General features: G+C 39.5%; 1 protein-coding gene across 9 annotated transcripts in view; it reads right to left on the minus strand.

Moving 5' to 3' along the window:
* Positions 1-17,096, minus strand: part of CELF1 (CUGBP Elav-like family member 1) — a 52,813-nt gene that overhangs the window by 731 nt on the left and 34,986 nt on the right. For 5 of the 9 annotated variants that reach the window (XM_026849722.1, XM_026849721.1, XM_026849715.1 and 2 more), the window contains 5 exons: positions 13,221-13,334; positions 12,856-13,041; positions 11,823-11,966; positions 10,054-10,222; positions 958-3,945 (listed from right to left, as the gene is read on the minus strand). In XM_026849722.1, the coding sequence (XP_026705523.1) occupies positions 10,095-10,222; positions 11,823-11,966; positions 12,856-13,041; positions 13,221-13,334 (572 nt within the window). In that variant the 3' untranslated portion in view covers positions 958-3,945; positions 10,054-10,094. Of the gene's footprint in view, positions 1-957; positions 3,946-10,053; positions 10,223-11,822; positions 11,967-12,855; positions 13,042-13,220; positions 13,335-17,096 lie in introns of those variants that run through there. The other 4 variants (XM_026849718.1, XM_026849720.1, XM_026849714.1 and 1 more) reach the window with 2 other exon arrangements.

Below are 17,096 nucleotides of genomic sequence, written 5' to 3' on the forward strand. Positions count from 1 at the left end.
ACAGCTGCCCTGAAAATGCTTGCAGTCTCTGAGATGCAAGACAGCAGAAGGAAGAAGTAATGTCACTGAGTTTTCAGAAATGTGGCAGAGTCATGGCCATCGTGGTACTTGCCTTCTGAGGGGCGATATTAATGTTAAAACCTGTGGCAAGTTTTTAAACGAATTTTGCCTATGCCAAATATTTCTCTTTTTACAACTCATTTATTTCAAATGATTGACATATCGTAGTTCTAAAAGCAAAGCGGGTTAATTTTCACTTATCACAAAGCCTGAGCTAGTAAGTAATCCCAACCCATTTGGAGTTTTTTTCTGGGCAGTATTTCAAGGACCAGGAACACTGGGGACCACAGATACCTTCACGCTGCAGAATCAGGATAGGTTCAGCAAGCTTGGCTGTGATCCTGGAAGGGTTGTGGAGACAGCAGTGGGTATGGGGCTCGTAGGAGCGGTATGAGCTGGTGCCTGTCTAATCCCACACGCCACCACGCACACATGCTGTTCCCATATAGCTAAAGTCTGGTGTTATGCCGATGTTATTTAGCCCACAGAACACCATGAAGCACAGTGCATGCACAGGCAAGTGGCTATGCAGCACTAGTTCTGTGAGGCTGGATATGCCTACACATCACTCCCCAGTGTATCACATATTGCACTCTGCAAGATTCTCAGTTTTTCCTCTATCTAATGCCTAAAGGGGGCTTGACTGCCAAATGATACAAAATGGAGGCTTAACAACCGAAAATCATTTTCCATTTCTACTCAAAGTAGCTCATCTACACAGAGGTAAAAATCCAGGGCTATACTTTACATCCAGAACAAGTGTTCTTGGGCCATGAAAAGTTTTGTGGCTCACAGCTAAGAAACTGGAACAGAGTTTTCTCATCTCTCTCCTCATCTTCCCACATCCAGACCCAAAAAGAACCTCAAGTTTAAGACACAAATACAACACACAAGGACTCTTCTCAAACAGTTTAATAGCAAATAAACAAAGGAAGGTACCACACTTGGCATATACAAAATGACTTGTTGTCGGTGTGTCTGTGCAATTAAAACAGCTTTAAGTTGCCCTTTGGGACAAAAAGAAAAAAACACACACACACAAAAGGAAGAAAATTCCTTTAACACATACTCGCTCGTTCCAAACTTGTAACAAATCTTTTCATTTTTAAATCCACTACACAAACTCTGCGATCAGATCAGAAAAGCAACACGTGCTCCTCTGCTTTTTAAACCATTAAAGTAAAATCTGTAATTCTCTACAGAGTACAACACAATTTCACACAAAAAGACATTTTGTTTTGCAAATCAAAACAAGAAAAAAAGGAACAGCTCAAACAAGGTAAAGAAAAGCATTTCTACGACTGAACCACGACTTTGAGTTGATTAAATCCCGTTACTGCAGAACAGACTCTACATTTGGTCATAGTGGCAATTTGTTTTCTCGTCACATTGTGAATCACTTTACATTGTTTTCTAGTAGAAAAGGCAAAAAACTGTACAAAACCCCTAGTGTTAAATACAATGTTTGTACCAATAAAAAAGCCCACAGGTTTGTCTCCAAAATGTAAATTTTCTTTTTAAATTATTCACAAAAAGCAGCCAAAAAATCAGAAAGGCAGCTGCTGCTCCACTGTCTCAAACCCATTAAAACCACCACAGAACAATTACAACAACCAAAGGAAGAAAAGGAAAGAAGAAAGGAAAGAAACATCCAACATTTGGCATTTTGGTTTTCTTCAGATATTTTTCCACAGGTTTCCCCAAAGTTCCTTATGGAACCAGATGCACATGTATAGAAACGTCTTGGCAGTTACTCGGTACACTGCAGGGTATCAGTGCTCCCCACCGACACGCAGCCCTGTGCATTCAGACTGTGGGACTAACAGCAGCCAGCCCACAACCTTGTCTCCCAAATAAACAAGTCTCTATCCATTTTTCATCCAGCCTCACGCTTCACTCCCAGGTATATGTACCATACCCAAACATGTTCTGCCTTACAAGCAGATTAAGGACTGTCTACACAAGTCTAGCCAATATCTATTGAGAATCCTCAGCCAACTCAGGAATAGGATAGAAAAAAAAAAAAAAGTCCTTTTACATCTTTGCATTATCCCAAACACTGGACAGAAGCGAGATTTCTATCCAATCAACACAATGTTTTCTCAGCAGAACCCCTTCTCCTGGGATTTCATTTTGCATTATTTTCTACTGTTAAGATACCTACACTAGCTTGCTTCTCCTGACTGAAACTTCATCACAGCACACATCTTCAGGTGCCTTCATCTAGAAGCTACACTCGTTTCTACCCGTGCAGATGGTATGTAGCATAGGGGGAAGCCTGCTACCCAGAAAGCAGTAACCTGTTCTAGTTCACCCTGCAAGCCAGAAAAACTGCTTAGCTCATTACCCAATTAAAAACTAAACAAAAACTAAAAAATCTCCGTAGAGATTCCCCAGCTAAGGCCCTTGAGAAGAGAGCTGAGGATGGTACCCTGTTCAGGTAACAGCTTCAGAGGCTGTTGTATTGTGCTTGTCACTTGGGAAAAGAGCCAGCAGTTGTAGGACCAGGTTTACAAATGCTTTCTCTGGGATATTTCAAACACTTAAGTTTCGAGACCTAATCTAGATCATTCCAGAATCCTACCACCAAAGTCTGGTATTAAACTGGGGCTGGACTTCACAAAAATGTGCCCTGATTTATACAAAATGCTCATAAAGAGTGTGTCAAAGGAGCCCGAGCTTCAGATAACTCTGGAAACAGAAATATTGCGAAGTTTCCCCTCTTTCCTGCACCCCAGCTATCCCCTTCCACCAGAACTTCCACTACAGAAGAGTCAGCCAAGCCCCTGGGAGCCTCGGACAGCACTGGAGGTGGCACAAGGTCCAGGTGCTCTGTCAGGCAGACAGTCTAAGTGCACAGGTAGATGCCCTCAGGTGGCTTCTGATCAGGTATTTGTCATACCAAAAACACCAATTTAAAGGATACCTTTGAAACCCATTAAATTGCTCAGTTTTTGCACAAACTATAGAAAACAGAGAGGTGAAGAAGGTGATATATACGAGGGCGTGAAGAAAACAGCAGGAAACATGCAAAACATTTCTGGGCACTATCTTAGTTTGAAAGATTAAAACAAAAACATCACATTTTGCTGAGGAGATTGTAGTTACAAAAAAACCAAGCACGCTGGAGCTTAACAAAATACAACATCAACTTTGATCAAAATTTTCACTGCAGACTGATAATCACACAGGGAAGCAGGGGAAAAAATAAAAATAATAATTAAAAAAAATCAATAAATGTCAGGGCAAAAATGTAGCTACAATCGGAAGAAAATGTAGTTCAAGTGTTTTCTGCTGATGCCACTCAAGTCACAAGTTTGAACTCATAAAAACACATGCCGTCTCCTCAAGCACAGAAACCAGATCAGCAAAATGTGACTAGGAAGTCTCCTGAAAGATTGAGTCACACCGTATAACTGACTTTTTCTTCGAAACTGTGTTTTTAAAACTAAGCACACAGAAAAAACTAAGCCTAGAAAGTGATTGGCTGTATGTTCACAGAAATACAAATACTCCACAAGGTATGCTAGCAAGGCTGCTCTGAAGACAATTACAAAGAATCAGATTCACAAAATCAAGTGGTTATCTTACGAAGGTCTAGAAAAATAGAAATTCTTTTATATTCAAATGCAAGTTTAAATATTCCCCTTCAGCAGTCTTTCTAGCAAAACCAATTTGGCAGCACAAAAAAAAAAAACAACCCACAAAAAAAAAAAAAAAGAAAGAAACAAACATAATAAAAATACACATCAGCATCAAAGGTCAACACAAGGTCAAAGGTGAGAGTTCAAGCATCAGAGAAGCTGAAGAGACAAGGATTTGGACGATGTACTTGAACGCCACATCGACATGCTTTAGGCACAACGATGAACAAACGGCAGGAATCTAGAAAAAAAACAAACCAGAAAGAGGGAGACCCACTGAGTTACACAGAGCAGTACATCCAAACACGGAGAGAGAGAACAAGAATGGGCACTGTACAATGAAAACTCCTGGGGAAGGGAGTTGACAGGGAAGGGCAGCACATGCCAACGATGGACAAGTAAAAGTCAAAGTACATGAAGGACACCAAGTAAACATCAAACTGCCAGAAACCAAATGGAAGCAGAGGCTTGGATTTCCCTCTCAACACCCGGTCTGTGGAGCACTCCAGCAGCCTAGTGACACACTGATTAGCATGCATTCACCTTGACCAGTGCCCGGTGTCTCCACTAGCTCTGTTTAGGAGAAGAACAGAGCAAGCTCCCTCCCCAGGAGACCGACTCCAAAAAATATGGCTCTAGGGCTAACATTTGCCCACAGAGACTGAGACCGTGAGAGACAAGACAGAGGACACAAGGGATTCACAGGTGGTTTGACGGCTGAGACTTTTCTTGCATCCTAACATGGGAAGTTCTTAGGCAGTGGTAGCCCAGGAAATCCATGTTCTTTCCTTCAGCTACTGTCCCTTCTCATTCCCTAGGAGCCCATGAAACTGGGAGTGGGTGATTTGGAACAGGGGAAAAAAAAATTATACAAGACAAGAACTCCACACATTAGAGAAGAATTCCTTAAGACTTGACTGCAAGTTAAGACTTGTCCTAGCTGAGCACTTTTCATACCATTAGACCTGCACAGGGATTTTCCATTCCCAGCCTGTTATATAAACAGCTCACAGCTCCCTGACTTCATGAGGAGGGGATTCTGGGCTCTGAGAAGCTCTACAGTCACTGTTGCCAGTTTGATGTGTAGAAAAAAAAAATAAAAAAAAATTGTTTCCTGAAGCTTTCTTGAAGAGTTGATAAATGAAATAATTCTTATATTAAATATAAATGCCTTTGTTTCCTCCCCTCAGTTTGTGAGCTGCAGGAGACAATGAACATTTTGTGAAGAATGTGGGAGGTACGGGAGAGAGGAAGCAAGTTTCTTCTTTTTTTCTTCTTCCCTCCCCCGAGCTGACCTCCCTTGATCTCCTGTTTGTGGCCGTGCTGTTCAGCACATCTCAAAGCTGCTGGTTAGAGACTAGAGCAAGGTGAGATTTGTGTACTGTCTTACAGCATTTATAGCATGTTTGAGAGTAGCAAATGTTGCATTTAGTTCAGAAAAAAGAAGCACGTTGTCCACTAAACCTGTAACACTCCACTTACTAGAACTGCTGAGATTAGTTTGCTCTTCATACTTTCCAATTCGGGGAAAGGACTTAGTATTGAGTTTAAACCAACTGCAGTAGAGTACAATGCAACTCTTGCAGTTATTTCTGTAGTCTGGAAATACTCTAGATAGTTTGCAGGTAGCTGTAAGTTTTCAGTCCTAAACCAGAAAGGCAAATTTATCATGAACTGAAGCATGAGAAACAAAAGGCATGAAATCAAGTGACATCTAAGCATGCACCATAGAAATTCTCTGTATGATTTGTTTGGTGGTTTCTTGATAAGAGATTTTTTCAAATATTTCACTCGGCAATTTTGAGGGGAAAGACTTAAGTTTCATTAAAGCCCTGAGGAAGGACTGGCCTGCAAGAACAGAGCCATGAGATGCTGGCTAAGAACATAATGACTTGAGGAAGGTTATTCCAGTTTGTCCTTGTTTCATTCTCAGAACTGTGATAATTCTGCCTTCTGTGTTTTACATTTTGTGGTAGGCATGCTCAGGGATATATAACATCCTTATGTTTAAATGTGTGCAACAAGAAGCTCGCAAATCATTTTACATGTCCATAGTTGCACCCTTCATTTAAAATTTGCTTTATCCAGGTCGCTTTTAGATATTTCCAAATGAAACAGGAACAACTTAATTCTGCTTGGCTGTTTTTCCCTTACTGACAACCAATCATTAACAAGAACACTTCAGTTAATTTTATCATGCAAGCAGAATATATCATGCTCTGTGACATTTAGTAGCTTTTTCCTTATAGATATATATGCCAGTGTGAAATTTTCTGAGGTGCTTATTTTCCAGATAGTAGCACCCACAGCTAGAAAACTGACTCATCATTAAATATGAAGAGATATTCACCATCATGGTCTCAGATACTTTTAAAAAATTCCAATCCTCATTCTGTTTAGGATTAAAATTTAATCACTATTATCAAAGGCATTTTCTAATAATGCAAGTTTTGTAGTACTGGAAGAAAAAAAGTGAACTACAAAAAGATATCCTATTTTGGACTGTTAATTATCTAGGGGGCTGAAGAATCTATGACTTCTTTTACTATCATACTTGATACTAAGTAGCACCAGCCTAAGACTTCAACTGTTCATAATACTTTCATGTTATTGTGGCATATCTAGTAAAATCAAATGTCTTGCGAGAAAAAATAATAATCTATGAAGTAGACCATTTCCATCTTGTTTGTAAAAATATGTAGAGTACCTCCTGATGGCACATACAATATGGAATTTCATTTCTTCAGAAGTGCTACTGTTGTAGTTTTTGTTGTAGAAAATTCAGATTCTTTGGTTTATGAGCAGAATACTTTGTGTCCATATGGCTACTTAAGCCAATCCTTCTGCAGTTTATTTGAACTCACTCAACTCTTATCCTACTATCCAGCAAATAAAGCATTTGACACCGATTTGATTTGCACTTGAATGAGAGCATGACAGGAATTAAAAAGAAAATAAAATTTAAAAGCTCCAAGTCCCCAAAATCCCAGACTTTCCTGCCGTGAGGAAGAAAACTGGCTTAAGACTGGAAGGCAAGAAGAGCCTAAATCTCCAGAGTCAGTGGCAGCCACTAAACAGACACAGAAATGTTGACTTTATCTGATCGGTTCTGTTATCAGAAAATATCTGCCCAACTCACAAACTCGATACATTTATTAACTTTGGCAACATATACATTGATACACCAAGAAAGGGAAATCTGAAACAAACACACAAAAAGGGCAACATCTTCAGCTGGTGAAAACTGATGCAGCTCTACTGCAGAGAGCAGAACTGCATTGATTCAAACCATCTGAGGATCACATCTTTTAAAATTTAACCTGCATAGATTTTTTTTCTTTTTCTTTTTGGCAATACTTGTAGTTATGCCAGTAAGGCACAAGAGCTAGCCCAAGTTAGGTGTCTTAAGGTAATTATGTCTGGGAGGAGTCACTGATCAAACTAAGCCACAGTGTGAACTGGTGAAATCTCCTGAAGTCAAGAGGAGTTGCACCTATTTGCAATGATGCCAAGCTTGATCCGTAAGTTACAGTACTGAGGACACACTATAGGATGCAGAAACTAAAATAACTAATTTTGGGCAACTGAAATGACTAATAAAGAGGCCAGAGCATCAGGATAAAAGAAAAACAGGACAAAGGTCTCGGATAGTACAGTGGGGTAGGGTGCAAAGAAGGTAAGAGTGACTGTAGAGACCCCAGAGCACAGTGCTCTCCTCCACTGGTTCACAGCGTTCGTCTTCCCCATTTAGCAGTTGTTGGGCTGCCAACAGGCCACTGAAAATCAGTAGTTTCAATCATGCACATCATTATGTGTGTAAAACAATCACATTCAGGATTCTACAAAACCCTGGCCTTTTTTTCCAGTGAAATAATTTAGGTAATAAATATTCTCCACCCTGGAGCGGTATAAAACTTCTATAAAAATAGAAACAACATTCTTGGTTACAGCAGGTTGCACTTGGAGCAGTTGCTCCCAACTATGTGGGGTTTTTTTTTTGGTGTTCTTGGTTTTTTTTTTTAAACTTTTTTTGAAAAGTATATTATTTATAAAAAAAAAAAATTCCCATTATCACCCTGGAGGCCTTCACACTCCAACACTCTTTTCTCAGAAAACCAGGACACATCTTTCCCATCGTGCAGAATTCAAGTGTACATGGTTCACTTAAGTGTATGTTTACGTTTCTAGAGAGATTCAAATAATTAACACAGAAGGGTACCACATGCCAGCGTAACTGGGAAATTTGGCAATCTGGCCTTTGAACCTTTGCCACCACAAAATGACTTGAATAATACTGATAGATTTACCTGTCTGCCATCAATACAGACAGACTGGCACCAAGTAACTGTTTCATTTTCAATTTCAGAATGGAAAGGGCTCTTCTTGGATGCTATGGGTCAGGCCTTGTACTGTTGAGGTTAGAGATCCCAGGGGACCCAGTCCCTAGGAATGCCTGACATTCCAAACAGACCACCGCGCATAAGTGTGGATTCTGAAAGTCGTCTCAGGTTTGACGGGTTTAGTGCTCCTCCTTCTGGAGCAGAACAGAAAGTCCCAACCCTGTGTCTGACCCACACTTCTTATTTAGCGGCTGGCTCCCAGATTGCAGTGTTAGCTGGTGGCCTGGGAAACAGCATCAGAAACCAGGAATACAAAGAAAACTAGGAAATGGAGAAAATATGAGGTAAATGGAACTTCTGTTAAAAGATGCACAGAAATTGTAAACTTCCTCTTGTGACAGAGGCAGATTTTGGTGGTTATACAATGGGACTCGACTCTGATTTATTAAAACAACTCAGGCCAGAGTGTCAAAAGTCCTTTGAGCCCCCTAAAACCAGTGTATAACAAAGGCCCTTAGCAACGCATTAGCAATTTCACAAGTGTGCAGAAAGTGTGTGTTCATTGAAGGGGTGTGTTGAATTTTCCTTCAGTACAGAAGGTAACAGCTAGTACCAAAAAGGCAGAATAAGACTGGATGGCTCAATGATTTGCTCTGGTTCCACAGCTCCTGTGTTAGCCTGTTTTGCACTGATATACACCACCTTAAAGGAAAACTGCAGTACAAAGAAACACTTTACTACTAAACCAAATCACTGCACCAATTGGGTTTTTTCAGCTGTGTTTTGTTTGTTTGTTTTTTTTTTTAAATAAAAACCAGGATGTTATCTTTGCAACAGAGTTAAGACTGAGAAATCAAATCCTGTGAGAACATGTATGAAACAGGAGCCTCAAGAGCTGCGTTAGGGTTAACTCTGGGCTTTGCGTCTCAGTTTAACAGGCATTTTAATAGAGAAACAAACAGCACTTACGTTATGTTTATCAGAATGAATTCAAAGTAATACTCTGCAAAAAGGACATTATCCCACAGAAACGGGAAACATGATGAACAGTTAAGAAAAATTGTCAAAAAAATTCTTCGGATTACCAGGGATCAAAAGTTTCTTGTTTCCAGCCCCAGATGTATTCATCCTGACTAAAGTGTCTATCTCTATAATTTTCTACAAAACCTAGATAAAGTACATAGGCTAAGTTTTCTTAAATATGGAGAAATTCACTGCATCTCATTAATATTCATATTAATATGGACAGTGAAATTTTCTGGGCAGGGACATTATCTAATAATTTTATAAAGTGCTGGGTACATTCACAGTGCTACATGAACACTACTTTATATACAGCAAAAAAAATCACTGCAGTTTTCCTTTGGCTTGTTAATGTGTTCACCCTTGTAGCCTGTCTCTTGCTTTAGATATGATTTACTAAAGCCCCACCATGGCACACAGTTAAGGAAATTTCCAAGAGTGGATGGGGCATGACAAAGGCTACATGGAGTCGGTTCTTTGCTCACCCAAACTTGGATGGACTCGGTTTTCCTTCCCCATCTTTGTTTTCATCAGCTGTTCTGTGCTATTTCTGCTTTTCCTTCTCCTCTCTGCCATGGCAGTGTGGTGTCAGTTCTGCTTCCCCTTTTTCTCTCTACCCCAAGGCAGTGTGGTGTCAGTTTCTGCTGCTCCCTTTAACCTTGCCTCCCCACCCCCAAGGAGCTGGCATTGGTCCTTCTCAACACACACTGGTTACAAACACAGCAAACTTCAAATAAGGAAAAAAAACAAAACAAAACAAAAAAAACCAAAACAAAACCTCAGAGATATGGCACCTAAACTCCAAAGTAAAACACTGGAAACAAAAGCACAAACTTGTCCTCCATCCGAAGTGGGATTCTCAGCAGAGGCTGCAGCCGAGTCTTCAGGGGAAGATGTGCCAGATAGAAGGCATGGATCAGCTTCCAGGACTGTAAAAACACAGCCTTAGGGCTTCAAATCACTAAGTGCGCTCCTCTCCAACTTACCAGAAGATCCTTCTCACTCCAGTCCCGGAGGGGAGGGGTGCTCAGTATGGCTTGCTGTCATTCTTAGAGCGCTTGAGCTGTACTTTCAGACGCTTCATGCCAATCTGAAAGCCGTTCATTGACTGAATGGCAGCCTGTGCAGAGACAGGATTGTCGTAACTTACAAAACCTGAAGAAAGGAAAATACATAATTACACCATGCCAAAGCTGTCCAGAACAGCTACTCACAGTTCGCAATGCAGGTACTCACAAGGTCAGAGAGGCTTGCATGAAATGCCATTTCAGCAGCTCACAACTGTTCATAAAACCTTCTTGCTAAGGGCTCTCAGACAAAGCATTGCTTTCTGACCTATGGAACTTTGGCCAAAAGATATACAAAGCTCAGGAAATTAAAATAACATTTTCTAGTCTTCCAACAAAAAATGAGTACTGTTGTTTGTTTTGTAAGAACTCATTCCTGGGAAAAAACCAAACCTGGAAAACGTTAATCTATATATGAAAGCTCATTAAAAGATACAAGACTGAAATCACCCTCTTGGCATTATGAGAGTAGATTTATTTGTAGTGAAGTAGCTGTCAAGGCAGTGTGGCACTTGTACAACACTATTACGTTCAGGTTTCTCACCAATGAAAAGCTGTGTATCATTCCAGGGAAAGAGAATCCTCAAAATAGCCTTCTGCAGGGTTTTGAAGGAACCCATTTGAAGTAACTCCAGTCAATGGCTGGCATCACTACCTGGGGAGGTCATTCACTATGCCGGTGTTACAGCTTGATGATCAGCATATTTTTGTGTTCTCACAAAGCATCAGATTGTCCACATGTTTTGTCCCAAATACTAAAAAAATACAGTCTCTTATGTAGGCACAAAGCTATCTAAACCACAGCGAAAGGCTCACCTCTCCTATTCCATCACAAGAAATCTCCACCTATCAAAATAGTCACAAGATCTTACAGCACTACAGAACCCCTACAACTGCTTGCACTGGGGTTTCAAAGTGAGGAAAATAAAACCATAACTCTTTCAGTCCACCTGCACAGCCTCCTACTATACAAGCTAAGGAAGAATAAGTTCTTTGTTCTATTGACATCACAGACTTCAGCAGTTAACTGAAGATAATCTATTTGGATAGTAAGAGCAACATGACAGGTTGATTTACAGTTTTAGGATACACTTCCCACCCTTATGTGCCTCATCTAAATACACAATTAGCAGAGCAAAATTAGTGTAAGAGATGCAACCAAAGTTAGGTAGTAAATAACAGCTGAATTTGTTTTACTATTACAAAGTTTTCAAGACTTAGGAGGAAGCTTTAAAAATTGCCTTCAGAGCATTTACAGAACATTAGAGTCAAATGCTCCTGTACTATATGGTACACATAATTGTATATTAAAATATTAATATAAATCATTCATAATGGTAATTTAGTAAGTAGCATATACAGCAGTGTAAACTATCAGTGAAAAGACAGAAAGAGGGAAGAGGAGAAACTATACCATGATTATAGTCTGCAAACACAAATCGTAGTGAATTATCTAGGGCCAAAACAGTATAATGAGGCATAATAGTACAAAATCAGGAAAAGCAGAAATTCACAATGAAAATCAGGAAAATACAGTTCATTGCTGGAATAGTTGGGATTGATTTAATTTAATTTTTTTAGCAATATAGAGAAAGAGTCACCAACTGACTTAAAAGCTAGTCTAAACAATATACTGGAAAAAGAGAAAGAAGCCACCTTTCTACAGGTAATGATTAGACCCAACATACCAAAACACTTGCTTAGATTGGTCTGCTTGTCAATGAAAACCTTGGCAGAGACGACATTTCCAAATGGCATGAACATCTGCAGCAGATCCTGATCCCCAAACTCCTGGGGGAGATGGTAGATAAACAGATTGGCTCCCTCTGGACCTTCAAACAACAAGTACGAATATAAACTCAGGAAAGCACAGATAACATAGGCCCATTTCACAAAAGAAAAGGAAAAAAAACCGTGAAAAAGCCATTCAAGCCAAATTTTCTAGATTAAACAATGAAACTGCTGTTTGCATTTCTGTAGAGTACTTGATTCCAGAATAAATCAGCATGCCCTTTTTTTGGAGATTGATCATTCAAATAATTCTAGCTCTTTCTCACCATTTTTGCTTGTAATTTCCACATTGTACCAAAACTGGATCACAGACCTTTGCTGTAATGAAAGCTGAACAGTAAGTTTGAGCCCAGATGCCGACTACAACAAAAATGGCTACGCAAAGCTTGCAGCCCAAAGAAACAAAGTAAATCTCAATGCAAAATACAAGTAATTGCATTACTTGTAATCTGACAGATTCTTTCCTAATCATCATCCTACATCCTGCTGAAAACTTACTCCTACATTCTTCATTTCTTTATACTACATGTTAAATTGATTCTGAATCTGAAGAGTGAAGAGATTATCATTAAAAGTATGTGGGAAGAGGTGAAGGACCAAGAAAACAAAATTAACAAAACCACAACTGATTCTCTGACAGTGAGATGTATCAGGCTGCAGACTCATGCTCTCCTATCCTCTGAGAAAATGGAAGAGTATGATTACTAAGCACTAAAGACTAGACAAATCCTGGAGAAAGCTCTTGTACAAAACCTACTCTGGACAGCCCTTAACAAAGAGACCTCACAGGTCTCTTTCCTTCTTCATCTTCAGTAACTCCAGGATTCTAAAAATGCCGCCAGTCAAGAGTTCTGCGGATAAGCTACCTGCAAGGGCTGAGCTTGCCCTTTGGAAACACCTCTCAAGTTCTTTGTACAAATTTCTGCCTACCTTCTTTCTGACTTCCTGCTGCACCGATACTCTGTTGTGTTAGGAGACTCTGGTTATAGAGTGTGGGCAAAGCAGCAGCAGCATACTGTTGGATTCCAGAATAAGCCTGTGTGAGGGCTTCCATTGTGCTACCTGTCCCATTTGAGAGACCACCACTGCCAAGTCCTCCATTTAAGGCTGCCATTCCTGGAAAAGAAAGAGGAAATAAAGGTGACTGTGTATTTCCACTAAGCCAGACCAATTACCTTTCAAATACTCCACACTATTACAAAAAGCAAGGAGCAGAAACTCCCCTCCCAAGAACTAGCACAGTCTGAGGAATGATAACCAGCCATTCCCCCCACCCACCACAACAGGTAGCTCACCTGCTAAAGAGCTAACGTTGAGGCCTGCTGTAGCCCCTGCCAGAGTCTGCAATGCTCCAAGAGAAGCCATTGGATTAACAGAGGAGCTGCTACTGGAGCTAGGTGAGGAACCTGCTATTAAAATAAGATAATTAAACTTCTAGCAATATTTTTTGGTCTTGATAATTCAACTTCTTCATTAAGTCATTTCTGTAGAAAAGGCTAGTGAGGAACCGATCAAGGCAACACAGCACCACTACATCAAAAAACCCCCCCACCCAAACCCACACAACTTGATTGATCATACTGTTTACATCTTCTAATCCCTTCCAACATGTTTTAAAAACTTCTGTTTCATCATAACGTCTAACCTTTTAGCAATAATGGCTTCATTAAGTGTAAGATGCCTAAGATTCACACAACATACAAATGTTAGCTAAACTTTGTACCTCCACATAAGGTGACCAGCAGCAACGCCTGTTCCCTGTTGACTACTAAAAATCACTTGCTATATATTAACATCTATCCTTGTAACATCACACAAGGTGAAAAAGACCCGATACTAAGGACATAAAGAAAGCTCCAGTCAAACTGCACATATGGTTTCCCCATACTGCCAGAACAGGAACAGCAGATGCCCAGATTATTCTGACACATGAAATAATTTTCCATTAAAAATCCTGCTGCAGCCGCTGGGGCTAAGGCCAAGAAACGTCTTGGAATGTACATCCAAAATACAGGCTATCCTATGCTGACTGTGCCACTAACATCTTTAAACATGTTTACTCAGTAAGAGAAGTCTACAGATACAGTAACTAGAAGACTAACAGATTACATGGCCTGCCAAAATCTACAGCAGGTAGTTAGTTCTACAGAAACAGACATCAAAACCACAAGAAAAAGTTTGCAAAGTGCTATATCAAAAGAAACAGAAGTTCAAATTAAGGTCATCTACAAAGATTATGGACATGATAAAATAAGAATAGTGTTTTTATGATTATATAGCACTTGTATTCCTAACAGGTTTGTGGGCTACTTAGACAACTGAAGAAGGTAAATAAGAGCTAATTGCTATTAACCTAAGCAAGGGTTTGAATTTACTGCACAAGATGCACTGGAAAATATTTATGGCTTCTACAAATTGAAAGATAATGAAGACCGATGCTGTAGAGGCATCTTGTAGTCTGCTTTTGTATATATGTCTGACAAAGTGGGTAACAGAAGAACAGAAATTCAGATGTCTTCTGTTTCCTTCACATTTCTGTGATTCTCAGTTAATGCTGTGTACATCCATAAACACTTTAAAAAGAATTTTTAGCATCTTTCAAGCAGATTCACACACATCACAATCACCACTTCATATATGTGTTGAAGTCTCTGATGGCAGTGGAATACGGTAACTATTTAAATGGAATACAACAAACTTGCCTCTAAGTCCCAGCAAAAGCTGTACCTAACAAAAGTAGCTGTACCTCACATAAGCTGCATAAGAACCCAGGGAGATGCATTTCATAGTGCTGTTTAGTTTTCGTACAGACAGAGGAAATGACAAACTCTCTAGACGAGTCAGAAATTGAAAGACAATATCCCAAAGTATACTTTAAGATGCTTACTCTGAAGAAAAGGAGATACTTCCTCTCCTACTATGAGTAGCATATTAAATGTTGGGAAAATACAGAGAACAAGTTACAGTGTAAGCCTCAAGTTGGTATAAAAAAAAGCACAGCTGGCTGAATAAAAGCCAGTGTTCAGAAATTATACAGCTGTCTCAATTTTAGAATATCACTTGTTTCTGCAACACTTTATTGCTAGTTTGCATAATTCAAAAAAGCAGTACATTTGACAGATGAGAACTGAAAAAAACCCACAACCCACAATAAAATAGTAGTATTATGGGAAAAAAGAATGAAGTCAAAGCTAGAGAGCAAAGTAAGAGAGAGAATGGATGCCTTCCCTACGTTAAAAAGGTTGTGATTTTAAATAAATTCATTTAAACTACTACAAAAAGCTGACCACCCAGGTATTTTAGCTGTCTTTATCAAAAATCTCTTTAAGCAAAACAAGAAATGCTTCAGTACTGAAAATACCAAGCAAAATTTGACACTGTTTATTTTCTGTATCATATGCATATAGCAATTGCTGTACTGAGTCAGCACCCCATTTCTGATGATGACTAAAGGCAGATAAATAACAGTAGAGCAGAAGCACACGGCAATTACAAAGGAATACTTCCTAGGTATAGTCTATATACCAGGGCAGCAATTTGTGAATGGAGGATTTTTTCATCCAAGGGCAATGTCTTTCTATTAAAGTTAAGATTTGCATTCATTAATTTAAGTGCATTTTGAACACCAAATTGTTTGACTCTACTATGTTCTAAGGCATGAATTCTACAATTTAATCATGCACTATGCAAAGAAATAGATCTTTTTATTTTTGAACTGTCAGCTGACAACTTCACTTGATATCCTGTAATTCGTGTCTTGAAATATCTAATGACTGGTCTTTCCCTATTTGTCTTCATCACAACACTGCTGTATTTGTAGGCTTCAATCATCTTCCTCACATGTCAGTCTTCTATTTTTCAGGTTCCTTCATTGCTCCTAATAGGGAAGGAGTCCCACAGTTCTAGTCATCCTTTCTGTTGTTCTGGTTTGTGTATTATTTTAGATCAGAAAACAGCACACGGTAATGGGGATGCAATACATATTCTTTACCTCATCCCTAATTCTTAACATTGTTTCTGTGCAGCCGGGTTGTTTGGGTTTTTTTGCTTGCTACTGAGGTTATGTTTTCTTACAGCTATCTACTGAGTTATACTTAGTCACTCTAAGAGAATTAGCTGAAAATACTTGAAAAGGTTTTCAGAAAGTTTGAGTATGTAAACAATAGCTAGGAAAGAGAATGAAACTTGGATGAGGACACAAACTACCAACTTGTGGAGGTAGGTTAACTGAGGGAACAGTTAAGTCTGTTCCAATTTAGCCATATACCATCCAAGCAATGAGCTAAGAAGCATTAAAACTCAGGCAATAAATCTGACTGAACTGTACCAGAATTAGTTCCAGTAAAGCAGAAGGACTATGATGTCTCTGAAAACAATTTTGCTGGAGACATGCTAAGTCCAGCAAAGTCATCTAGTCTTTGCTGGACCTTTGATGGTTGTCTTTGAAAGAAGAAACAGAAACATACATCAGCTTTTGCAACCATTCTATTCTGCTCTGGAGCAGACAATTCTTACTGATGTCCAAGTCGAAAAAGATGGCAGAAAAGACACTCCCTCCAATCCCGCAATACTTCTGTAATGTTTTCTTGAATGTCCCTTTCACAAGCTAACAGTTTAAATGCATTTATGTAAGAACGCAGACCTACAGATGGATGCAGCAGCAGTAGTCTGTTCACTTCCAAAGAGTAGCTGTTTCACTGCAAGGTTGAAAGTTTTGCTCCATCCTAACACAAAACACTGCTTGGAAATATCTAAACAAAATCACCTGAAATGAGTAGGAAGACAGCACATCAATACAGAACACCTCTGAGTTCAACCACTGTGACACGCAACCTATCCATAGTCCACAGACTGCACTGTGTGGTCTTCTAAGTTCCCCAACCACAGAAGATATCAGTGCAGATGAAAGAAAAATCAAAAGGGTAACTACGAATAATGATTGTCTGGATTTTTCCACCAATTATGCAATTTGAGGACAACCTGGGAGAGATGTCCAAATAAGCATCAGGTGAACATTTGGATGACAGATGGATAGAAGTCAAGCCAGTAGTCATCTCATCTGTAGTTAGGTTTAAGAGGTTATCACAGTAGATGTTGCTCTATGTCCCACAGACAAGGCAGGCATTTACTAACACACGGTACTGAACAGCTATATTCTGAGTGTTTTCAAG

This window comes from Athene cunicularia (assembly GCF_003259725.1).
Source record: "Athene cunicularia isolate RWA chromosome 5 unlocalized genomic scaffold, athCun1 chr5_part1, whole genome shotgun sequence".
NCBI lineage: Eukaryota > Metazoa > Chordata > Aves > Strigiformes > Strigidae > Athene > Athene cunicularia.